The 25491-nt window shown below is 42.1% G+C and overlaps 2 protein-coding genes and 1 long non-coding RNA gene across 3 annotated transcripts; 1 reads left to right on the top strand and 2 right to left on the bottom strand.

Annotated features, from left to right (window-relative positions):
- The first annotated feature begins 14050 nt into the window (after nucleotides 1–14050).
- LOC141774414 (tripartite motif-containing protein 16-like) lies at nucleotides 14051–15730 on the top strand. Its single transcript, XM_074647079.1, has one exon. The coding sequence runs from the start codon at nucleotides 14066–14068 to the stop codon at nucleotides 15728–15730; it is 1665 nt and encodes a 554-aa protein (XP_074503180.1). The 5' UTR covers nucleotides 14051–14065.
- Nucleotides 15731–20050: 4320 nt separating this feature from the next.
- LOC141776551 (ral GTPase-activating protein subunit beta-like) lies at nucleotides 20051–21919 on the bottom strand. The gene is made up of 6 exons (XM_074650219.1): nucleotides 21910–21919; nucleotides 21730–21833; nucleotides 21538–21640; nucleotides 21264–21318; nucleotides 21051–21190; nucleotides 20051–20226 (listed from the first exon to the last, which is right to left on the bottom strand). Exons 1-6 carry the CDS (start codon nucleotides 21917–21919, stop codon nucleotides 20054–20056), a joined length of 585 nt encoding a protein of 194 aa, XP_074506320.1. The 3' UTR covers nucleotides 20051–20053.
- Nucleotides 21920–22424: 505 nt separating this feature from the next.
- Nucleotides 22425–25118, bottom strand: LOC141774435 (uncharacterized). The gene is made up of 4 exons (XR_012595346.1): nucleotides 25090–25118; nucleotides 24762–24947; nucleotides 24518–24660; nucleotides 22425–22818 (listed from the first exon to the last, which is right to left on the bottom strand). It is a non-coding gene; the product is annotated as an uncharacterized LOC141774435 (long non-coding RNA).
- Nucleotides 25119–25491: the final 373 nt, after the last annotated feature.

Below are 25491 nucleotides of genomic sequence, written 5' to 3'. Positions count from 1 at the left end.
GCCCGGGTTACATAATAATTATGAATTTTGTAATGGAGTTATTAAAACAGATTGCTCCGTCCTGGCCGAACAGTCACCGTCGGTGCAGAGAAGGCGTCATGGTCTCAGTGGTCACGCAGTGCAGCAGCTGAGTAGAGCCTCACTTCTGGATATTTTGCGCATGCTTACTTTGAGGAATTGATGTAAGCACAAATTCTCAATTCATATTTGAGTTGTGACATCTTTCAAAATGATTTCCTTAAATTTGAATAACATAGTTTAAGATAAAATGTGCATGTTAGAGCCATTTGTTCAGTAGAAATATCTGTGGTTAATTTACATTTTGTTTTATTTGCTTGAGATAAATAACTGTAGTTTCACTGCAGTGTGCTCAATAAGGACCAATTGTGACTGCAGCCAGTCCTGTATTCTGATTGGGCGAAAGCTAAATTGTGCTGCATGTGCTCGTTAAACGATTCAGTTGAAGCCATGGAGCCTGGAGAGCACACTAGTCTTTGACCGTGCTTAATATACCGTGCTTAATATTACCGTTCTTGCTTTTTTACTGCTTATGTTTTTGATATTTTGTTACCATTTTTGTATTTGAAGACTAAAGAAAGATTTTCAGTAACCGGTTGAAATGAAGAACATGGACTACGGAGTTTTATTGAAACACGCGTCAACTACATGCTTAGACTCTATAGCTTAAGTGGGCATCTAAAGAAATAGACGGAGCCACACTTACATTAGTCAAAGACTAAGCTCGTTAAGGAAACGAAGCATATGGATGGACCCTTTGTAAAGAGACGTGGATTATGGACATAATTCTTCACGTAACAAGGATATAAGAGCCACGTTGATTTTCATCGCTGTGCACTAAAGGAAAGTGAGTACATGAAGATCTCAGTCTACAATGTCCTTACATTCTGGAGCCATGTTCAATTAAGCCTCAAGCCGTTTTGCAACTAAGCTGCAGTGGTCATTCTTTGAAGTGCACATGTTAAAACTCTTGAAAACGTCTGTGGACATATTGTGGAAGAGTGAGAAGCTGTCGTTTTGAAGAAAACGAGACAGTTTGTGTGCATTAAACCTTGGCAAGAGTGACGCCGTAGATAATGGAAGTTGCAGGAAACGGCCAGAAGAGGGAGCCAAAGCCCACGGCAAAGGCTGTGGAAGAAAAAGTGAACAGGCTTAAGAATGAAAGAAAAGGCAAGCTGGCTCATCTCACTCGTAAAAGAAGGGAGATTGAAAATCTCAAGAAAGATAGAGTTAATAATGAAATGATTAAAGATGAAGCATTATTTATCTTTTGGAAGTTCTTTAGAGAATTTAAAGAGCTTAATGCAGAAATATGAACTCTTCTAGAAGACGAAGATAAAGAAGAGGAGCAGTGTAACTGGTACATGCCCAAATGTGTGGACTTTGAGAACTTTGTTCAGGAAACAGAGGACTGGATTGAAAAGATTAAGAGACATCCTGAAGAAGAGAATGATGATAGCAATAAATATGAGGATGATGATGACATAAAGCCAAGTGATAGCATCTCAGAGGTCATCAGTCGCACATCCAAGAGAAGCTCTGTGCTTAGCCATGCATCACAAGCATCCAGTGCAAGTTCTGCTCGTTTGAAGCTGCAGGCAGAGCGGGAAGAGCTGTTAGCACGTGCTGCCTTTCTAAAGAAACGTCAAGACATTGAGATGGAAGAAACACGCTTAAAGGCGCGCAAAGAGCAAGTGGAGCTAGATGCCAAGATTGCTGCATCAGACGCCAAGATAAAGGTGTATGCAGATTATGAAGATGGTCAAGATGGCATGAATGAATATTACGAGTCAAAAAGCAAGTACAAAGTGGGTTTAAAGGACATGTATGTTAAAGATGAAGATGGTGAGACACAAGTGAGTTTCCCAGCACCTGTAGGCCCAAAGCACCCAGCTCAGACTGCTAATGATCATCACAGAGCTTCGCCTCTTAAAGCAGCCAGGTCAGCAGTACCTCCCCCTCAGAGAGCAGCTAGTTCAGTAGTACCTCCAGACCCTTCACAGCAAGCAGGTTCCTCTGATGGCATCTCCAAAATAATGCAGCGCCAGAATGAGATAACAGAAATGCTAGTCAAGCAGCAAAACATGTCACAACTCCCACAGAGAGATGTTCCAACTTTCTCAGGAGATCCACTCAGCTACCGTTCGTTTATAAGGGCATTCGAACAGACTATTGAGAACAAGACTGCTAGTGCACAAGATAGGTTGTTCTACCTGCAGCAGTTCACAAGTGGAGAACCTCTTAACCTTGTTCGTAGTTGTGAACACATGTGGCCAGATGAAGGTTACAGAGAAGCTAGGAGGCTCCTTCAACAACAGTATGGAGATGAGCTGCGAATAACCACAGCCTTGATGAATAAAGCTCTTGAATGGCCTCAGATAAAATCAGAAGACAGGAAAGCATTAAATGCATATGCTTTGTTCCTCATAGGATGTCGAAACACTATGAGTGATGTGGATTACATGGATGAGATGGACAACCCTAGCAATATGAAGACTGTCATCTCAAAACTCCCCTTCAAACTAAAAGAACGGTGGAGAAATCGAGCATATGAAATCCAAACAAAAACAGGAAGAAGAGCCAGGTTTTCCGACCTGGTGGATTTCATCAACTGGCAAGCAAAGGTCAGCAACGACCCACTTTTGGGAGATATTTTGGATGTCAGCGTAGAAGGAAAGGGGAAGCCTAAGATAAACATTAAGACAAGTAACCCCAAGAGCATCAGTTTTGCTACAAGTGTCTCTCCGGCTGGAAGACACAGTGGTGCTCAACAACCACAAGAGAAGAAGTATGGTTCAGCCAAACTATCTGATGTTTTCCAAAAATCCTGCATGTACTGTCATAAAAGCCACACCTTGGAGTTTTGTGAGAAGATAAAAGAACAGACTCCCAAAGACAGAATCAAATTCTTAACATCACAAGGACTCTGTTTTGGATGCCTCACACCAGGTCACATGAGTAAATATTGTCGTAAGAGAATGCAATGCCAGGAGTGTTCAGGAAAACACCCAAGCATTTTGCATGTTGTGAAGGAATTCCCAGTTCTGTCCGAAAAGGATGAAAATAGGAATACAGAAACTACTAACGCGGTCACAAGCGCCTTCGTAGGAACAGAACATGAAAGCAGCAGAGACACTGGGGCAGGTAATGGAGAAAATATCCTTTCCATAGTACCAGTGAAAATAAAGTCCAAAAGAAGTGACAAGGTGATCCAGGTCTATGCGTTTTTAGACCAAGAAAGCACAGCAACCTTCTGTACCGATGAGGTCAGGCAGCAGCTTAACCTCCGAGGAAGGAAAGCGGAACTCTTACTCACTACTATGGCATCAGAAAAGAAGGTGAGCACTCACGTTCTGTCAGATCTGGAAGTATGCAGCCTGGAAGGGAAGAATTACATAGACCTTCCGCAGGCGTTCACTCAACCAAGTATACCAGTGAAAAAAGACAACGTTCCTCTTCAGAAAGATGTGGATCGATGGCCTTATCTGCATGAAGTTCGCATCTCGCATATCGAAGCAGAAGTCGGCTTGCTTATTGGTACTGATGCCTTTAAAGCCATGGAGCCCCAGCAGATAATAAACAGCAGATGTGATGGGCCGTATGCAGTGAAGACTCCTCTTGGATGGGTCATCAACGGTCCACTCAGAGGCACCACTACAGCCAACCTAGAAATGGTGAGTCACTCAGTCAATCGCATTTCAGTATCCAAAGTGGAAAACCTGTTGACTCAGCTGTACAATGCAGACTTCCCAGAGAGAGGATACGATGATAAGACTGAGATGTCACAGGAGGACCGTCAGTTCCTTGACTCAGTGAAAGGATCAACACAGCTAGTTGATGGTCACTACTGCATCGGACTACCACTGAAAGACAAAGACTTAAAAATGCCTGATAACAGATCTTTAGCCGAGCAGCGCCTTACAAGCCTCATAATGGGAAAAATCGTCAAGATAATGCCAGACTCGAAAGGAACCGTCCGCAGTGTCTGTGTTCAGACGAAGACAAGCACATTGGAGAGACCCATAACTAAGATATGCCTCTTGGAGGAGGCATTGTGAAGATCAAAAGAGACTGAATAAGTTAAAGACATTTATCTGTTTAGGTTAAAGCAAATATGTATCTTTAAAACCTGAAAAAAGGATTTATAGTTTGTTGTATAAGTATTAGTATTAGTATTGTATAAGTGGACAATGTCTCGAAGCATTTATGTTTGATAATTGATATGCTAACAGCCTAGTCAATTAGGGGCAGGTTATGTTAGAGCCATTTGTTCAGTAGAAATATCTGTGGTTAATTTACATTTTGTTTTATTTGCTTGAGATAAATAACTCTGTAGTTTCACTGCAGTGTGCTCAATAAGGACCAATTGTGACTGCAGCCAGTCCTGTATTCTGATTGGGCGAAAGCTAAATTGTGCTGCATGTGCTCTTTAAACGATTCAGTTGAAGCCATGGAGCCTGGAGAGCACACTAGTCTTTGACCGTGCTTAATATACCGTGCTTAATATACCGTGCTTAATATACCGTGCTTAATATTACTGTTCTTGCTTTTTTACTGCTTATGTTTTTGATATTTTGTTGCCATTTTTGTATTTGAAGACTAAAGAAAGATTTTCAGTAAACGGTTGAAATGAAGAACATGGACTACGGAGCTTTATTGAAACGCGTCAACTACATGCTTGGACTCTGTAGCTTAAGTGGGCATCTTTAAGAAATAGACGGAGCCACACTTACAACGTGGCTGATTTGCAGTCTAATAATACTAACTAGAAAATGCATTTCCTGCTGAAAATGCGTGGGAATGCTGACAGCTGAAAGGACCTGCAGGATCTCTGTTCTAGTCAGCTGCTCGATAGCGGTGTTTTAGTTTTAGTCTTTTCAAGTTATATTGAGTGTAGGGAGCCTTCCTTTAGGCCTGTTTTCATTTAGTGTTCCCCTCTCCCTTTGAATCGCTTGCGATTTTTGTGGTTATCCTTCAGGAGTAACTTTAAGATTCCCCTGGGGCCTCATGTATAAACGGTGCGCACGTACTAAAATGTTGCGTACGCTGTGTTTCACGCTCACGCCGGGATGTATAAAAGTCAACGTGACGTGAGAATGTGCGAACCGTGCCGTAAATTCTAGACCAGTCGTGAAAATGTGCGGGCCGTCCTCCAAACTCTGTCATCTGGCAGTGTCAAACTACAAAGTACTGAAACTCGCTAAATGCGTAAAAATATTTTTTCCACTCAACTTACTGAGTTTTATTTATGATGTGGGATCCAAAAAAAACACATATTTCTTAACTAGTTTGCGCATAATATTTAACATCAGAAGGCACAACAAAAACACATTTAAACTAATTTCCCAGAGATGACTTGCCTTAACCACCGTGTCAAAACCAAAATCGCGTCTGCACAATGTGGCAAACCACCGTGGTGAGCCTGTGTCCCCTGGAGCTACAGATGGATGAACCGGATCCTGGCACACCTAACAATGAGCCAAAAGCAGCAGCTTTACAGCGCCGTTTAGATGCAACACACAGAATGTAAAGCAACGAGGTGAGTTGAGACAAACATTTATTTTTCAACAAGGTCTTTTAATATATAACTTATCCCACCAAGAACCTCATTCATTCTTTTTAATTCGTTGCATATATATTCTTCATTGTATTGACAATCTCTCTCTGTGACTCACAGCACAGCGTTAGTGAGGACACGTACAGACCGCCGCCCCTCAGCAGTCGAGGCTCGGGCCCAGCTGACCGTTCTTCTTTTTGTTCCTTTTCCAGCGTGATTTGCCGTCGTTATTTGGACAATAGGTGACAGCATGGAGCGTGTTTATAGTCATTTGCATAGTTATTAATGGGAGGAGACAAGGCGGACCAAGTGGCACGTGCAGCTGCGCTCAATTTCACGTTCATTGAGATGTATAAAGGAAAGGTACTCAGGAACAGGCGTACGCACAGTTTTATACATGTGGAAATTTCTGTGCTTACGTACTTTTCCAATTTTGTTAGTACGCCATCTTCCAGTGTGAAAGCTGCGCAATCTTTTATACATGAGGCCCCTGGTCCGCAATTGCGTCCCTCCCCCTGATGGTTAACTTAACGGAAAATGTCCTGGGGTCTCATTTATAACCGTTGCGTACGCACAAAACGGGGCCTGAAATGTGCGTACGCCACTTCCCACGCAACAGTTGTGATCTATAAAAACAAACTTGACGGGAGGACGTGCGCACCGGTACGGAAACTTTGACCCGTGCGTACGCATATTATGGAGGCACCGAGACAGGGGAAACTGGAGACGCAGATGAATTGAAGCCAGACTGTAGACATTAAATGTCATTATACGTATAATGATGCCTCTCACACATTTAACTTCACTTCATACTTATATCCACTTTATCATAAACATTTAAAACAGCAGTGTTCTTTGTGCTAGTGAGCCATAACTATTACATAAGCACCTTACAAATGTAAAAGATCAACTCAAATCTCAAAGCAAATTCCACTCAATATCTCATCAGCGCTGTCTCACCATCATGTCCCCCCCTCCACCACCGGAGCTCAGAGGAGATCTGAGAGGAGAGGACCGGACTTCCGACAGTCGCAGTCAGCTGTGGAGCAGCTGATGAAATCATCATCATCGGTTGTAGAAATCCAAGATTATATCAAATAGCATTAAAGAATGGCAGAACAGAGCGCCAATAGTTTTAATAATATCTACTAATAGTGTGCAGATATCACCAAGTACCATATTAGTTTTCATAAAGTTGTTGTGTAAAATCGCTGCAGTAAACATGATGTAACCCTCTGGGAAAACCAGTTGTTTCTAAAACATTTAGAGATATTTCCCTCACTGAAAATTCCTTTTATTTAATAAATAACCACATTCTATATTTTATTCTGAAATTAATTTATCATTGTTTATTTTATTTCCGTTTTTGCTCAGAGTTCTAACTTTAACAAACTTTAACAAATAAGCTCATTGGTTCAAAGTGAAATAACTGTTGCTATTGGTGTCAAACATTCCAAGTGGGAGTGCAATCAGCCCGGTGTTGTTTAACATAATGATAAATGATATATTTGAAAATTTAGATGGATGCATCAAATCAGCGATATATGCAGATGATGGGGCAATATGGATGAGGGGAAGAAATGTGCCATATGTGATGGAAAATATAAGGAAAGCAATAGGGAAAGTAGAGAAATGGTCATATGAGTGGGGATTCAAAATGTCAACAAATAAAACATGTTATGATATTTACAAAAAAGAGAAACATTAATACTGAGAATTTAACATTATATGGTCAGTTGATGGAGAGGGTGAATGAATACAAATATCTGGGTCTATGGTTAGACAGTAAATATACATGGCATGTTCATATAAAACATCTGGAAACAAAATGCAAAAAAGTAATAAATTGACTACGAGCTGTGGCTGGATGTAACTGGGGGGCAGATAAACAGTCATTGATTGACATATATAGGGCGAACATGAGATCAACAATGGATTATGGTTGTATAGTTTATGAAGCAGCAGCAAAGACATCATTACAAAAAGTGGATAGAGTACAGTGTAGAGCATTACGGTTATGTATCGGAGCTATCAAGTCAACACCCATTAATGCAGTATTAATTGAAGCAGGAGAGACCACTGGAATTAAGAAGAGAGAAATTAGCTCTAGCATACTGGGTCAGGTTAAAAGGAAGTGGAGAAGAAAATCCTACAAAGGTAACAATTCAAAACTGCTGGGAATACTCTAAGTTTCAAGGGTATGGATTTGGATGGACAATGGAAGAAAAAGTGCGGACATATGGATTGGAGGCCTTCGAGTTCACCAGGTCGACACCAATAAGCAGCGTACCCCCCTGGCTGCTCCCAGAAGTTAAAATAGACATGAGTATCATTGAAAAGAAAAGGGAATGGCAAGTAAATGAAGTGGGAGTTAAAACAAGTGTATACCTAAGGAACAGCTATAATAATTATCTCAAAATATATACAGATGGATCCAAAAATAAACAGGAGTGTGTGGGAGTCGGTATATATATTCCAGAATTTAAAATATCTATTTCCAAAAGACTTTCAGACCAGGTATCAGTGTACACAGCAGAAATAGTGGCAATCATCATTGCAATGCAGTGGGTGGAGGAGGTCAGACCTGACCGAGTGGTGATATGCACAGATTCAAAAGCTGTTTTGGAAAGTATACATTCAACAAAAGCTGTAAGGGAAAATCTAATCATTGAACTGTACTATAGCTTGCTAAGACTACACAGAGGGGGTATAGATGTATTATTCTGTTGGGTTCCAGCACACGAGAGGGTGAAAGGAAATGAGTTTGCAGATAAACTAGCAAAAAGTTCACTGCAAAAAGACATTACAGTAAAAGTTTTACTTGGGAAAGGAGAAGGAAAAGCTGTGATTAAAAGGAAAGGAGTTGAGATATGGCAGAAAAGATGGGAGGAGGACCAGAAAGGAAGGAGATATTTCAAAATACAAAAGTCGGTCATAACAAAGACGTATAAAGAAAGGAACAGAAGGGAAGAAATCATGGCACGTTGGCTTTAATGGGGAAAAGGAACAGTGACAAGTGTGGGGATTGTGGTGATAAAGAAAATGTGGAGCATATCCTAATTCAATGTAAAAAGTATGAGGCTGAAAGAAAAAGACTACAGGACCAAGTCAGAGAGGAGGGACGGGACTGGGATCTGATGGGGATACTGGGAACAGAGGGTGAGGGGGTTGAAGGCACCAGGAAGGCATTATTAATGTTCTTAAGAGACACAGGATTGGTGGATAGAATTTAAGAGTAGGAGTAAAGTGCAAATGACATGATGTTACACACTCTTGTACAGTAGGTGGCGGTATGCACCTTAAAGTTGGTTGCGATCCGCCAGAAACCGAGAGAAGAGAAGAAGAAGAAACATCCCAAGTCCCGCCTCCTCACTCAGGTTAGAGACGCAGTGTGGAAAACACGGAGATTGATGAGAGAGCAGCGGAGAAGCTGGATTTACAGAGTGATATTATTACTACTTATACTTGATATACTACTGAACAGAGAGAAGTAAAACTATATATGAGCCAGTAAGAGCTCCGTCACCTATTGAAGCGACCTGAGAACATCTGAGAGCATCGTTTGATTCTTTTCTTTTCTCGGTGCGTTCCAAACATTAAAGCAGCCGCCGCACATGGCAACACGAGTCAAATGCTCTGAGAGCTGGCATAGCGAAATGTTTTGCCACTGAGCTGTATTCTAAAATGATATTTTGTATTTCTTTGGTGATAGAGGCAGAAAGAAATATGTGTGTGTAATATGTGTGTGTTATTTACATTGTGTGGACAGAGAGGGATTCTTTAGCTGAAGTTCATGGGTTATGAGATTAGCTTGATTCTGTTCATCCCTGTGCTGCTTGTGTGCATCAACGCAAGGTGTCAGTGTTGTGACAGGGAAAGTATTCACATTGCCTTACTCACAATATTCACATATAGTGAGTATTTAATGTTTAAACTGTAGGTTGTTTGCATAATAATCTACAACTCAAATGGGTTCACAATTATGAAATAGTCATTTAATAGTGTTGTTTACACTTTACTATTGAGTGGTTTATAATAATAGTGAGGTTGACATATTTCATATGTTAATATTATGATGCAAGTTAATATTGTGATGCAACAGTTCTCCTACATTCATGGGTTAAGCATTGAAAAGTTGTATTATATGTTGATATTGATCAAATTAAACTGTACAGTTAAGAGCTTGGATAGATTTGCATATATTGCTATATATATAGCAATTCTTCTATAATTCTTCTTTCTCTGACTCTGTGGCAGAAACCCTCATCCACGCTTTCGTCACCTCCCGTTTGGACTACTGCAATGGAGTTCTGTCCGGGGTTCCCAGCAAAGCCCTGGACAGGCTCCAGTATGTGCAAAACTCGACTGCCAGGGTTCTCACCCGCACCAAGCCCTGGCAGCACATCACCCCCACACTCATCCACCTCCACTGGCTCCCGGTCAAGTCCCGCATCACCTACAAGATCCTCCTCCTCACCTACAAATCCCTCAACGCCCTGGCTCCTCAGTATTTATCTAACCTCCTCCACCCTTACACACAGCCCCGGAACCTTAGATCCTCAGGCACGGGTCAGCTCTCCGTCCCTCACACAAGAATGAGAACTTTTGGGGACAGAGCCTTCAGTGTGACAGCCCCCACCCTCTGGAACTCTCTCCCCATAGAGCTCCGCAATGCACCATCTCTGGACACCTTCAAAAGACTCCTCAAAACCCACCTCTTCACCAAGGCCTATGGCCTCTAGCTACTGTTACATTTGTTGTGTTTATTTATGTCTTTGTTAAGCGTCCTTGGGTTTCATGAAAGGCGCTATATAAATCCAAGCTATTATTATTATTATTATTATTATTATTATTATTATTATTATTATTATTTTAAGCCGTGTTATTTTACACAGGCTAGGTTTTCTGGATACCCTTGAACTCCGGATTTGGATTGGAATCTCTCCCTGACGAGGGGGATGGCGAGCTACCCGTGCTGAGCACCTGGATTGAGGAGCGCTTTCAACTTTCATCTGCCTTGCTGTCAGTGTGGCAGGACTGTGGGGAAGGACCTCAAAAGACAATTGGATCTGAACATTTTATTTTGGGGATTACTTTTATTTTTTAGGGTGCACCCAGTTCAATAGACATTTCAAACTGAACAAAACTGAATGTCGGCAGTAATTGTGAATTTATTCTGTGTCAATACAATCATTTTCCCTTAAACTTAATTCTGTGTTCTGCTTACTCATTGTGGTGTCCGATTCCTGTTCATTATTCCTCTCTACGAATCTAGGTTATACTAGTCCAGTGTATACTTATTCATCAGGTGGGTTACAATGACATGACTTATTCATTTATTTATGGTTTATTAGATAGGGACAGATACAGTATACATATAGACAAAATGAAAATGGCTATCCGATGCAACTATCAGACTGTCTCCAGTGCGCCACCGCGCTGCGCCACACACTCTGCCTCCTCCAGTCACCTCCAACCAGCACATCTTCACCAGTATGGATTGTGTAAATTAACAAAGTGTGTAAATGAAGCCAGTGACAGCTCTCACACAATCGTTACACTCCATATCAGCATTATCATTATCAGTCCTAATCATAATGCAGGACAAGTTCACTATAAAAACTTAAATAATAAATAAATAAATAATAAATAGTGTACACCTGTCAAACTTCCTTTTTTCTAATGATATCCAGGTGGGGGATATTACTGATTGTCTTGATCATTTTAAGTGAATGGATCAGTGTGATTGCTGTAAAGATATAAACACAGCGGTGAGACTCGGAACATGCTGCATGGTGCTGGTGGATATACCGTCACTGTGAGGACTACGTGACGTGAATGAGAGAATCAGGGGGGAACGAGTGTTCAGAGACCTCCTCACCTACAAACACCTCCATCTCTGTGTCAGAAAAACTCCTTTTCTTGGTCTTCCTCTCGGGAGTTGCCGTGATTCACCATAAAGAACCACTGATCAACAACAGGCTCATTCACATGCAGAAACATTCATGAGGTGCTTTGCATCGACCATTTATGGTTGAATGTGGGCGTGTAGTGGGCGGAATATGAGGCGGATCCACGTGCGCACATTTCCAGGTGGAGTGTGATTTATAAAGGGAACATTGCGTGCAGGTGTGCGTACGCACAGTTTTATAAGTCTGATTTTTTTTTGGCGCACGCCATTTTTAGGCTTTTGTGCGCACGTACATTTTTAGTATGGATCCTACGCACAGTTTTATAAAAGAGACCCCTGGTAATTTTCTTCCAGGACATTTTCTGTTTTTCTTCAGATGTTTTTTCTTAGAGTGTGGTGGCTGATCAGCACAAGACCTACGAAAAATATGAAAATGTTCTAAAATGTCCCGTGGTACCAGTCCATCTCTCCCCTCATTCACCAACGTTCAGGGGAACCACCCTATGTTTTCCCTGACAAGACAACATTATTTTTCATACTGCCTGCCTGAATATACCTGTATTCTCCCTCCGTCTGAAACGCTCCGCAAAACCAAGCAAACCAACAACGTGCGCACTTAAATCACGTCCAAAACATTCAAATTTGTGGATCCCAAAGTGTAAACAATGTGCTGGAGTATGGCAATGGAATATTTAATTGGATTTCTTTTGGTCAAACTTTGCCTCCAGCAACCCGCTTCCTCAGTTCTTGTATCATGCCGTAACCCGGCCAGCGTTTGCTGTTATACAATAGTATATACATGTTTTTAAAGTGCTATTGCATATCAAAAAAATAAAACAAAAAAATGAATCCTACTGGAGTTGGCACCTTGCCGTGGTGGAGAAGCTTGTGTGTCTCTTTAACCCTGTATTTCAACAGGAGACTGATCTAAGTTTCCTTATAAGTTCAACCAAGTCAGCTTGGTCACAGGTTAGAGACCGGACAAATATCAGCTCCTTTGCTCAGATTAGAAGGCCATTGCAAAAATAAAACATTGTCATATGAACCTGAAGTGCTTACTCCAACTAAAAAGCTCTCATGTCATCTCTGTCAGTTTTACTGCTAGCAATACAACCCAAAGTTCAGCATCACTTTAACTGTGATTAGAGGTTACTGGCGACCAATAAATGTATCCAGCGTTATCTCCGTCAGTTTTACTGCTTTATTGGTCGTCATTCTACCATGAAGGCAAGGGGGTGAAGTTTGACCCTGAAGTGACCATGCTCCTTTTATCTGGTTTTAATGTTTTTCTCAGGTTAAAAGCTTTTAAAAAGTACCCTTAAAAAATGAGGAGGTAAAAAAATCATTTCTGTGATCTTCTGACATCTGATCTCATCAGCTTGAACGCACCTTGGAAATCATCAAGAGTCGTAAAATCAGTTTTCTGCAACCTATTTTGCGGCCATTTTGGAAAATGGCTGCCGCGTCCGTCAGGGGCCGAATTGGCAGCGCCCCGATATCTATATCTTTTCGTGACATATAACCCTACATCTCTGCCAAATTTGTTGCTTTAATCGCAAAATGCACAATTGTTATGAATATTTCAGCTTAGCTGCCCCGCTGTTACATGAGATTTAGATTTATTTTTCATTTCTTTTCTGTAAATCTTTTAATCTGGAAAGAACTTTGTACTTAAGTTTGACAAGTGTTGTATAAATTATTATTATTATTATTACTACACTAGTTGCTTAGGTTACTTATCTCTACTTTCTTATTTAAAACGAAAAATGAAGCAGTAAAACAATGGCTTATGAGATTTCTTAAAAACAATCTCTGCAGCCTCAGGAGTGTGTGTGATGTGTCACTAGCCTGTCAGTAAACGGCTGCCCGTACAGGGGTCCGTTGCCCACACCGGGTTCCTGTCCCGGGTGAGGGAGAGTTTATGAGAAATGTGGAGCCATCACCAAAGCCTGAGGAGCCAAGAAATATTTTACAGCTGAAAACTGAAATGTTTTCAAACATGGAGCAGGTTTGAACCGAGGCTCTGTTTGTAAATGACGAAACATACTGTGCGTTCCAAAACCCATTCTACCATACTACTTAGTATGACAGAAAAAAAAGATTTCTTATGTCCCAATACATAGTATGTCAAATGCAGTGTGCCAAAAATACCAGGATGTCCCACTACATCTGGTCACATTTTACAATATGAAAGCCAGCATGCTTTTCTGGCTGTTCTGACCCACAATCCTCTGCACAGCAGATATATTGTATTCATACTGCATGCAACAGTACGTACTTTGTAAGGGCAGCTGCAGTGTGCTAGAAGTAAAAAGGAAAAGTATGTGATTTGGGACGTAGTCAGTCGTGCTGCTCCTCGTCCTGGAATGATTCATAGCTTGATAACTCCTCCCTCCTCTTCCTGCTCTCAAACACAGACTGCTACACTCGGTCCTCTTATTTCCTTGTTCCCTCCCCTTCAGATCGACAGTTTGAAGGTGGGTGTAACCAACATAACACATGATGATTACATCAGAGCTCAAACTAGTGTCGGTTCTCAGGAAGTGAAACTCAGACAGTCGTTGCTACTGAGAGGTGAAATGGCGCAGAAAGGAGTTCAGCTGGAGAGAGAGTCATTCTCTTGTTCGATCTGTCTGGATCTACTGAAGGATCCGGTGGCTACTTCCTGTGGACACAGCTACTGCATGAACTGTATCAAAAGCTTCTGGGATGGAGAGGATGAGAAGAAGATCTACAGCTGCCCTCAGTGTAGGCAGACCTTCACACCGAGGCCTGTCCTGCTGAAAAACACCATGTTAGCAGTTTTAGTGGAGGAACTGAAGAAGACTGGACTCCAAGCTGCTCCTGCTGATCACTGCTATGCTGGACCTGAAGATGTGGCCTGTGATGTCTGCACTGGGAGGAAACTGAAAGCCTTCAAGTCCTGTCTGGTGTGTCTGGCCTCTTACTGTGAGAGACACCTCCAGCCTCATTATGACTCAGCTCCGTTCAAGAAACACAAGCTGGTGGAGCCCTCCAAGAAGCTCCAGGAGAACATCTGCTCTCGTCACGACGAGGTGATGAAGATGTTCTGTCGTACTGATCAGCAGTGTATCTGTTATCTCTGCTCTGTGGATGAACATAAAGGCCACGACACCGTCTCAGCTGCAGCAGAAAGGACCGAGAGGCAGAGAGAGCTGGAGGTGAGTCGACTCAACATCCAACAGAGGATCCAGGACAGAGAGAAAGATGTGAAGCTGCTCCAACAGGAGGTGGAGGCTGTCAATCGCTCTGCTGATAAAGCAGTGGAGGACAGTGAGAAGATCTTCACCGAGCTGATCCGTCTCATGGAGAAAAGAAGCTGTGATGTGAAGCAGCAGGTCAGATCCCAGCAGAAAAGTGAAGTGAGTCGAGTCAAAGAGCTTCAGGAGAAGCTGGAGCAGGAGATCACTGAGCTGAAGAGGAGAGACGCTGAGATGAAGCTGCTGTCACACACAGAGGATCACTACCAGTTTCTTCTTAACTACCCCTCACTGTCACCACTCAGTGAATCTACATCCAGCATCAATATCCGTCCTCTGAGCTACTTTGAGGACGTGACGGCGGCTGTGTCAGAAGTCAGAGATAAACTACAGGACGTTCTGAGAGAGAAATGGACAAACGTCTCACAGACAGTGACTGAAGTGGATGTTTTACTGTCACAACCAGAGCCCAAGACCAGAGCTGGATTCTTACAATATTCACGAGAAATCACACTGGATCCAAACACAGCAAACACAGAGCTGTTATTATCTGAGGGGAACAGAAAAGCAACATATATGAAACAACAACAGTCTTATCCTAGTCACCCAGACAGATTCACTGTATGGCCTCAGGTCCTGAGTAGAGAGAGTCTGACTGGACGTTGTTACTGGGAGGTGGAGAGGAGAGGGGGAGTTCATGTAGCAGTCACATACAAGAGTATCAGCAGAGCAGGGGGGGGGATTGAATGTGTGTTTGGACACAATGATAAATCTTGGGCGTTAGATTGTAAACAAAACAGTTATATATTTTGGTACAACAAAGTCAAAACCCCCGTCTCAGGTCCTCCGTCCTCCAGAGTAGGAGTGTACCTGGATCACAGTGCAGGTATTCTGTCCTTCTACAGCGTCTCTGAAACCATGACTCTCCTCCACAGAGTCCAGACCACATTCACTGAGCCTCTCTATGCTGGACTTTATCTTTATGGTTATGATGTCACTGCTGAGTTGTGTAAACTGAAATAGACAGAAGTCATTTAAGGGTTAAATTCAGTGTTTTAACTCTTAAACTTCTCTGGTGTCCATCATTGTTGCTGCAGAGCTGATTTGTGTCTGGACCGCAGAGGACCAGCCCTACAAACACTAAAGTGTGTCACTGACTGACTGACTGACTGAGTGATGAAGTTACAGGATTCATCAGCGACTGTTGCAGGTTCCTCATTGGTTGTTGCTCTTTCTAAATGAAAAGCTGGAGAACAGTTCAGTGTTTATGTTTTCTGGGGATTGTGTCAGCGGTTCATTGAATCATTACATCGTGCTGTTGTTGTGCATGTGCTATTGTTTATAGTAGTTTAAGTTACGTTACGTTGTGCTTCGTATTGTGTTACCACCGTGCATTCACACCAAGCAGGAAGCACATTAGCAAGCCACACGTCGCTACTGCGGTATGAACCCAAAATAAACACACTGTGCTGTGATTTAATATCAATAAACGGATCAAAATGATGCCGAAATAACGACATTATGATGTTGATTTGTAAAAAGACTGAATTCATGCTTTGTCGGGTCTGTCCGCAACACAGCAAGCAAACAACTTTTAAAATGCTTGTTTTCTGAATGGAGTCCGGATCGATCAGTGCCAGGCTATGCTAACATTGTAGCTGCTCCATCAACACTCCATCTAGGAATAAACACGGCAGCAACAACATCAGTGATGACGTCAACTTTGTAAGTATGTATATATTGTTACACACCACTTATATGATGAATGCTTTTGATACACATGCTTTAATAACAAGCTGAAATACTTTTAACCTGCAGACTGTATGTCATGATGATACATTTACACCTTGTATAAAATGTATAATATACTGACTAGTAAATGTCACCATTTACTATTACTGAATGCAATTTGATCATTATAAGTTGTCTTTCAATCAAATATTAAGATATAAGTGGAAAAAACTGTTCATAAAACATGATAGACATGACCACTGATTATTTGTGTAACAATTGAGCCACAAATTCACATCCTGACCAGATACGGTCCAGACAGATACTCGCTTTAGACTGAGTCTTGTTCTTTTCATGTCTTCACTGCACAGAGATCAGCTGTCAATCAAACATTATGGGCTCTACTTTGTAAACTTCTCTGTGCTCTAAATGTCTGATGAATATTTGTATATATATATGTGTGTGTGTGTGTGTGTGTGTGTGTGTGTGTGTGTGTGTGTGTGTTGTTGTTTCTCTTCCACTGCACGGGTCTTAAAGGAAGGTCTAGTGATTTATTTCTTATCATAGATATTCTGTTCTCACCACTTTTTGTAAAGATATCTAGAATCACATTTATTTGTTGGGCAGACTAAATGTTGTCGTCCAGATCGACGTACAAACGAGATCCTAAGATGTTTAATGAAACTGTAATTATCATGATCATAATCAATAAGGAAATCATTATTCTCTGTTACATCGCTGAGATTCTGCTCAAACAAACTGATTGTGTGGATGAAAATGAATCTGTACGTGAAATCACTGAACAAGAGTCATTTAGCAGACTTTACTGATGGGATGTGTGAACAAACTGAAGGTTTCTATAATCAATAAACAAGAATGAACTAAGTCTTTGCTTGTCTTTTTTCCAGGGTATCATACAAAGCTGATGGAGTAAATGTGACTAGGAGAGAATAACTGAGGCAGTTTTCCTCCTGAAACACCACAAAGTCCAGTGTTCATGTTTAGAGTCAGTCAGTCTCTGTTTAAAAACAATCTTAAAAAAGATTAAAACTAAAAGGTAACATAACTTATTAGTTGTGACATGAGGATTTTGTTATCATAGTTATTGAACACAATCACAAGTTCATATATTGAATACAAATTCCAACTTCTTTCCCCACATACTGATAGAAGAACGCTCTTTTTCTCCACTTCAGCTCGTATTATTCCTCTGACGATACGCTCAACACTTGTTTCTACACCGTGTTCAGAACGTTTTATTTTCACTGGGCTTGTTGTCTCCTCTGTATAACCACAGCTGTGGTGCTTTGGTGATTCTCTGAGCAACCTGGAGAGCACACAAACGGGACTATTGTTTGTTCTTCATTCAAACCGTATCATGCAGCTTTAAACACAACAACTGTTGTGGATTTATGGCTTTTTAAACTGTTTTGGATACATGAACGAAACCGTCTTGCCACATGGACTCTACATCTCTTTCTTTAGATATCTACATCTCTTTCTTTATGTGCTTTCATTTTTTTCGTTGCAATACATGAGATTGATTTAAAGTGTGTATTGATCAAATCTCTTGGATTTTTGTGTAAGATGCATTACAAGAGCCACAATGAGGTGGATCACCAGACGGCACTGATTACTTCCAGAGTGAAGACAGGTGGAGCTACAGCTGACACAGATGACGGCCTGATTACTGAAGGATGCAATCGTCCAATAGGATGCTTCTCGTGTGTGTGTGTGTGTGTGTGTGTGTGTGTGTGTGTGTGTGTGTGTGTGTGTGTGTGTGTGTGTGTCTGGCAAAGCTGTATATAAAGTTGTTTCTGACTCTCGCGTCTGTTTGACGTTGGTGTCGGCAGAGATGTTGGTTTTTGATTCAGTTTAACACTCTTTGACTAAAGACAACAACATAGAAAGAGTCAAGTCTATGTAGTGTTCTCCTTTTCCAGTTTGTTCAGAGCTCCAAAGCCTCAAACACATATCTGTTGGGGTGAAAGAGCTTCTTCGTTTCATTATCTGAGCAAAGAAAAAAGCCCATGCTTAAAATGCTGTTAAATAACTGGAAGTTTGGGGAATTTCTTCCTACTACTTTTTCTTTTTAACAAATCTACAATAATAGAGAGAATCCTGTAGTTCAGGCTTTTTTTCTCCATAAAACACCAGACTTTGAGAAAACTTAATAACACTTTTTTACCATGATGACTACTGTGGGTTGTCAGGCTGATGACGACTTCACATGGTGGACACATTTGATCTTCAGATGTCCTACAGAACCTCTGTCTTTCCTTGAATCTAAACTTGTTAATACAATATATTGTATTACCCCAAGTGATGCTGTCCAGGTCTTGACCAGGGAGGTTTTATAGAGGAAACTTGAGAACAAAAAAAAGAACTCACATCTGTGTCTTTAATTATTAGGGTGTCTTTAGGGTGTCTCGGTAGTGTGTAGGTCTTGGTAGTGTGTAGGTCTTGGTAGTGTGTAGGTCTTGGTTGACCCTCACCTTTTACCATCTTAGGTTTATGGCATTTCACATTCTTCCTGTTTTTGATCCTGGAATGAATGAAAGGTCTCTATCCATCCATCCATCCATCCATCTATCCATCTTCTCTCTCTCTCTCTCTCTCTCTCTAGCAGCGACTTCAACTATTCTGTTTGTCTGAGCTGTTGATATGAAAAGGTAAGCTGTTCCAGAGGTTAGCGGCGGAGGACTAAATTTAGGTTTTACTTCCATCTTGCACATCAGAATCTGATTATATCTTTATATTAAGTTAACAGAAACACAACACAGGAGGGCTGTGACATCACAAGGAGGAGCAGTCGTGATTGGCTCATTCATATTTATGAAAGATAAATGTTCAACATTGTTAACATGTGATTTGGACAGATTGTTGTTTTGATGCTTTGGCAACGTTGTTCTTGAAGCTTTCATGCCAATAAAGCCCCATTGAAATGAATTGATGACATCACACTAAAGGACCAATCAGAATGTGAGGTTTTTACACACACTGTTTATTAAACCTGCAGGTGACATCATGACTCAAGTGACATCATCACTCAGTAACACCTGTCTTCACTCAAAACCTGTGAGAGCAGTAACTGTTGATTCTGATTGGCTGGTTTACAACTACACAAACACACAAGCACATTTTTAAATCTGTGATTGGTAAATAAAACATCAGGTTGCCATGGTAACAGTGGAGCTGGTTGTTGGTGTACAGCATAGACTGTATAGATAGATGGACGACGAGTCTCCACTTCCTTGCATTGTAAAATGAAGCCCAAATATCTTGGATATGGGAGCAGCCATCTCACGCTTTTGACATCATTTGGAGCCAGAGTCTGTACAGTTGTGATCGGGGCGCTGGAGCCGCGATATCCTGGTCGCGCCATCACAACCGACCGACCCAATCACAAGCCGAGCACGGCCGCAGCTTATGATTGGCAATCAAGATGTTTTGGCTTCAATTTTGGGGAGCTGTCATGTCGTCCATCTTTATATACAGTCTGTGGTGTACAGTAGGTAGAGGTTATGGGGGGTTGGTCAGAAAAGGTCAAAGGTCGGGGGTCAGTCAGAGAGGTTAAAGGTCAGGAGTCAGTGAGAGAGGTTAAAGGTCAGGGGTTCAGGGGTCCTGGAACAGGGCGGAGTAAAAGGCGGGTTCAGAACGGCGGCTGCGGTAGCGAAGGATGATGTCATTGATCATGTGCTTCCTTCTGACATGGGATGGAAGGGCAGAGTCACTCTCTAACTGTCGCCGATGGCAACAGTTGATCACCGTCTCTCTAACCAGGAAACCTGAAGACAGAGAAAGAAACAAGGTCTGTTTCAATAGTGTTTCATTCATGAAAATACATTCGTTCAAGGTTTTTGTCCCACGATGAAGACGAGACTAAACTGACTACTTTAAACAATAACCAACTAAACCTCCAGACTATCGAAGAGATAAAAGAAAGGACGGTTATTATTTTCATTTATATGTATCATTTAATAATCCAGATTATCTTCATCTGTAGGAGGATAAGTACAGCTGACCTTCACAAGATAGCATTATGGTGCAGTGAAAAGCAGGATAGTTGGTGCCATCGTCATCCCTCCAAGATTTAGCATGTAGATCGACTTCATGTCATCCAAATATTCAATGACTTTAGATGTCGTTCACACAGTTAAAGAGAACCTCACCCCCAAAATGTTCATTTGCCCATTTACTTCAATTCAACAGAAATTTTCTCCGTTTTTGGATTCTTTGTTCGCCATGGAAACATGTGAGAAAAACTATGTTTTCTTCATGAATTCAAGGTAACGGGGTAGGTATTTGATATACTAATAATCATTTTGGGGTTGAAGTATTCCTTTAAAGGTCTGGGCCCAAATGAAGCAATGAAGGTTTTACTTCCATTCTGGTCTTCCATACCTCTAGTGACCATACCTTTTTGCTCCCTCCAAATTTGGGGGGTCTATTTGCCACCTCTTACAACTTGTCACAATCCAATATCTATTTAGTTATTTTCAAGTCAGGATTTTGGTTAAAGCACACCACTAATTTTCCACCTAGTCCACTTCCCTCTGGTATTGATCTCCTCTATGTGGGGACAGACAGACAGACAGTCAGTCAGACATACCCAAAGACCTCTTGCTGACCACACTCCCGCTGACCAATGGGACAACCAAACTGAACTTGCTGGTGGTGTTTCCATGGAAATGGATCCGGTAGAGTCCAGTTTTCAGAGGATGGACAAAGATCAGCTGGACATTTGACGCACTGACAGACAGAGAGACAGTTTTGTCATTAATAAGACTGAAGCAGTTTGTTACAGTGTATTTGGATGTTTCACCTGGTCGGTGTTTCTGCCTTCATCTCTGACAGCAGGTCGGACAGAGGGAAACTCTCTGAAACACAAAGTCACAAATCTGTTCTCACTTCATCACTCCAGAAAACTACAGATTATTGTCACTCCCCAATCTATTTTGGACTGGTTTATTCTGACCAAACAACTGATCTCATCTGGCTTGGTGCACTCATTTATACTGGTACTAGTTAGAACACTACTCAATTATTATAATTACTAATATAACTACTTATTATACTGTTAATATAAAGTTAGTTACCGATATCCTCGAAGCGTTCGACCCAGACTATCAGGAGTTTGGATTCAGAGCCGACGGACGACAACACAAAACGAAAAGACTTCATGTCTTCAACTGGAGAACTCTGGACAAACAGAAAGGTCAGAGACTGACAGAAATAAGTTAAGATAAGTCATAACGACATGAAAAAGCTTTTATTTTGAAGGTCCATACTGTGGGTTGAGGGGCGGAGTCTTGGCTTGGCTCAGAAAGACTCAAGTTGGATGGCAGCTCAGTCGGAGGCTCCGCCTTGTCTGGACTCTTCGACAAATCAGCCACTTTACACCAAAACAAAAAGAAGAATTTAATAAAGTAAAAGGAAATAACTTTGATTTTCTCCTTATATGGTCTCACCTCTCCTCATGCGGTACCACCTTTCCTAAGTGGTATCACCTCTCCTTATGATACCACTTTTCCGTATATGGTCACAACTCTCCTTACATGGTCACATGTTTCCTTATATGCTCACACCTCTCATTCCATGTATAAACTGGTAACAGAAAATGAGGCGAACAAAGTTGTCACTCACATGGCGATAGAAATGTGCTTTCCTCCACTGAGACAACAGTTTGTGGCTGAAGCATTAAGTTGTTAAATTGTACTCATTTACTCTGGCTCTCTATGCTTTGTAACATGACTTACTACTCCACTGCTCGTTTGAATCGTTATTGCAAAACCACACCTCAGTGAGTCCACAACTGGCCATTAGACAGTTTGGTCTATACGGAAATGAGCCCGCTACAACGTCGCAATGGCAACGTTACACATAAAAATGGCAGCCGTTCCAACCACCCTACTACATTGGGAATGTCCGTCCTACTCCTATTCTATTTCTATGGCAACACCTCTCCTCATATGGTCAATACAGAAGAGTTTAGTGACCTCAGTATTTAGATCATCAGACACTCACTGTATGATGGTGAGGGGACAATGAAGGTGATCTCTGTCAGAGCATTGGCGTACATCAGGACGAACCTCTCGCCATTAAACACGCCCCCTCCACTGTCACCCAGCACAGCAGGGAATTCTGGAAGACAGAAAACAATCAATCAACGATCAAGGAGAACAGAGTGACCTCAGGTAACCTCTGACCTCTGACAGTGTCCTGTTGATGAGAAGTGACCAATCAGAGCACTGACCTGAACTGTTGGTGTTGACCCCGCCCCCCTGTCGTCGCCCCGCCTCCACCGGCTGACCAAGAGATGACAGGAAGTCGAGGAAGTGAGACGGGACGCTGCAGCTGGACTCCACGTTCCTCAGGATCTACAAAGAGACGGACTGGTTAAGCCAAGTTCACAATACACAGCTTTCAAAGTGGTGAGATGGCTGTACTGTTCCCACTACACAACTTGCTGTCTTGTAATCGGGAGACTTGAAGTCGTTGTGGTTTTCACACTACGTTTTGTCACGAAAAGAACATTCAGGAAGTGATGTTGTCATTGGCACATGTGTTCACATAATAGCCTATTTCCACACGTCTTTACTATTTCCCCTATGAAGATCAGTCGCTATGTTTATTCATGCAAACATCCAACATCCTAGGTGCAACAATAACTCTGGTGCGTGTTGCAAATGCTACACATAGCACACACAGTTACAGGTGACCCATCCCACAGGTTTCCCCTCAACCTGTGTCTTGCGCTCTCATTGGTTGTAGCTCCCCAACAGACTCCCCAACATGTTCAGATATTTAGCATGCTAGATATCTGGAAAGTGTCCCCGATGCAGCATCAAGCCTCTCAGCTTGCGTCCTTGAACAGTTCACACAAAGTGCTCGAGCACCGATTTACGAGCGCCAAGCCAATTATTTGCCTCCTATCAGGGGCTTTTGTCGGGGAGGTCCAAAAACTGTCGGCGAGTGGAAAATCAGGGCTAAAGTCCTGTAGTGTGAACCAGGCATGATGGTGTCCACACGATCCGTACTTCCCCGCTTCCCAGTCATTGTCTATGAAAGCAGCCGTTCAATGTATTCTGGTAGTGGGGTGGCTGCTCCTCATTTGCATAAAGTTGAGGTCTAGGCTATTTTGTGTAAATCATGGGCGTCCGTTGAGACTCGCTGCTTTTGGAACTCCCGAGAAATGTTTAAACTAACTTGTCGATCTAAAATAAAGACAGATTCAGCAATTACAAGGCTTTAATCTTGCATACTGTACGTTTTCAGAAACACATTTCGTTAAACTATTTTCGTAATATAAGAGAAAAAAGTTTCTGAGCCATCATGTTGGTTCCGGTTTGAAAGCTGGGAGCAGCAGCACATGAGGGAAAGGGTTCGTCCAATCAGGTGCCTAGTGGCAGCCGATCAAGCATCCAATGCTGGGAAGCGAGGCGGTGCCTCACGTCTGAAAACGCCACTGTGGACACGTACCATAAGAGACAGAGACAGGCCAGAAGGACCACAATACCAACCCAATCAAACCAAACCAAATTATCAACCAACAAAAAGAAAACTATGTCACGTATTGGAAGGAAACAACTAAAACACTATTAAAATGTGATCTAAAGAGAGACTTCACATTAGCAAATTATCTGACCAGAGTAAAAAATCCTAAATTAAGAAAACCTTTGACTATGTACAGACTCAGTGAGCACAGCCTAGCTACAGAGAAGGGTCGGCATAGACAGAGCTGGCTGCCAAACGAGAGGCTCTGCTCCCAGTGTAACAGACAAGACGTAGAGTCAGAACTTCATTTCCTCACCTCGCCCCAAATACCAGGCTCTGAGAAATGAACATTTTCCCAATATAATAAAAATACATCCTGAATTTGAACACCTAACAGACGTAGAGAAACACCCATATTTACTTGGGGAAATACCCAAATGTGAGAGCAACAAAAACAACATCAACACAAACACACACTAACAACTTCCCCAGTCTCTCTCAAACAAACAAGGGTTAATTGTTTTCTGCTATTTTCTTGATTTCTTGATAATCTCATTATTGAGACAGACAGGTGTATCTGACCTCAGCAGCTGTCCTCTGTCCTGCTCTCATGTAGAACACGAAAGCAGAGTCAAAGTTTCTTGACGGCAGCTGGTCCAAACGTCTCAGATCCTCAGAGAGTCCAGAGACACCAACTGAGCCGGGACACCGCTGGTACCTGGATTCTACAGAGGACAAGTGAGAGGGAGACAGGTGAGACAGACTGGTGAGGCAACAGACAGGTCTAAATGAATCAATGAATCAATCTCTGTCCAGTCCTTGGTACCTTCAGGGTCTCAGGTGTCAGCAGGCCCAGGTGGGACAGGAAGAGTCTCGCCGTCTGGAAGTTGGTAATAGGAGGCGGCGGCCTGCAGGTCTTCATGACGACCGATCGCCCGCTCACCTGCGGCCGAGCCTCGACCCGTCGCTGCCTCTTCAACGCTGCTTGCAGACACTCCAGCTGCTGCTGCACCTGACGGAGGAGGAGGAGGAGTTTGCAGGTGCTAATTCTTTACAGACAGACAGGTAAAGAACACCTGTCTGACTTTAATGTAGCTTCAGAAAGTTCTGTGACATCCAGCAGGATCTGGATCTGGGTTGAACCAGGTTCATACCTCCTCAGTAACGGTCTCGTGCAGAGTTGGTATACTCAGATCTGCTTTAACTGAAGCAACTCTGTCCATGTTTTCAGGAAACAGCTGATGTTTGACACCACACCGTATCCCAGCATCCTCCTGGGCTAAACCGCGCTGTTCTGGAATCAGAGTTTGCTAAAGTAGATCAACAGACAGGAGAGATAAAACACTGATCTCAAGCCTATTATTATGTATTTTATTGTCATTTTTTGTCATTGATGGGAGTGGTCACCTGTGTGTCGGTTCTTCCCTCTCTGGGCTGCAGGTCTCTAAAGGCATTTATTATAGTGTTTCAGCCCTTGGTTGCATATTGTGGCACTGATTGTTTTTCCCCTCCGGTGGGAGTGATTTTAAACATTAAGCAGAAATCTATGACTGACC

Source organism: Sebastes fasciatus, chromosome 1 (genome assembly GCF_043250625.1).
Source record: "Sebastes fasciatus isolate fSebFas1 chromosome 1, fSebFas1.pri, whole genome shotgun sequence".
NCBI lineage: Eukaryota > Metazoa > Chordata > Actinopteri > Perciformes > Sebastidae > Sebastes > Sebastes fasciatus.
Note: the sequence above shows the minus strand (reverse complement) of the source record. Positions and strands in the feature narration are given on the sequence as shown.

Coding starts and splice junctions, on each gene's coding strand:
- LOC141774414 (XM_074647079.1), top strand. CDS start 14,066: ATGGCGCAGAAAGGAGTTCAGCTGGAGAGAGAGTCATTCTCTTGTTCG.
- LOC141776551 (XM_074650219.1), bottom strand. Junction 21,319..21,537: donor CGAACGCTTCGAGGATATCG/GTAACTAACTTT, acceptor TTTGTGTTTCAG/AGAGTTTCCCTCTGTCCGAC. Junction 21,191..21,263: donor AAGGCAGAAACACCGACCAG/GTGAAACATCCA, acceptor TCTGTCTGTCAG/TGCGTCAAATGTCCAGCTGA.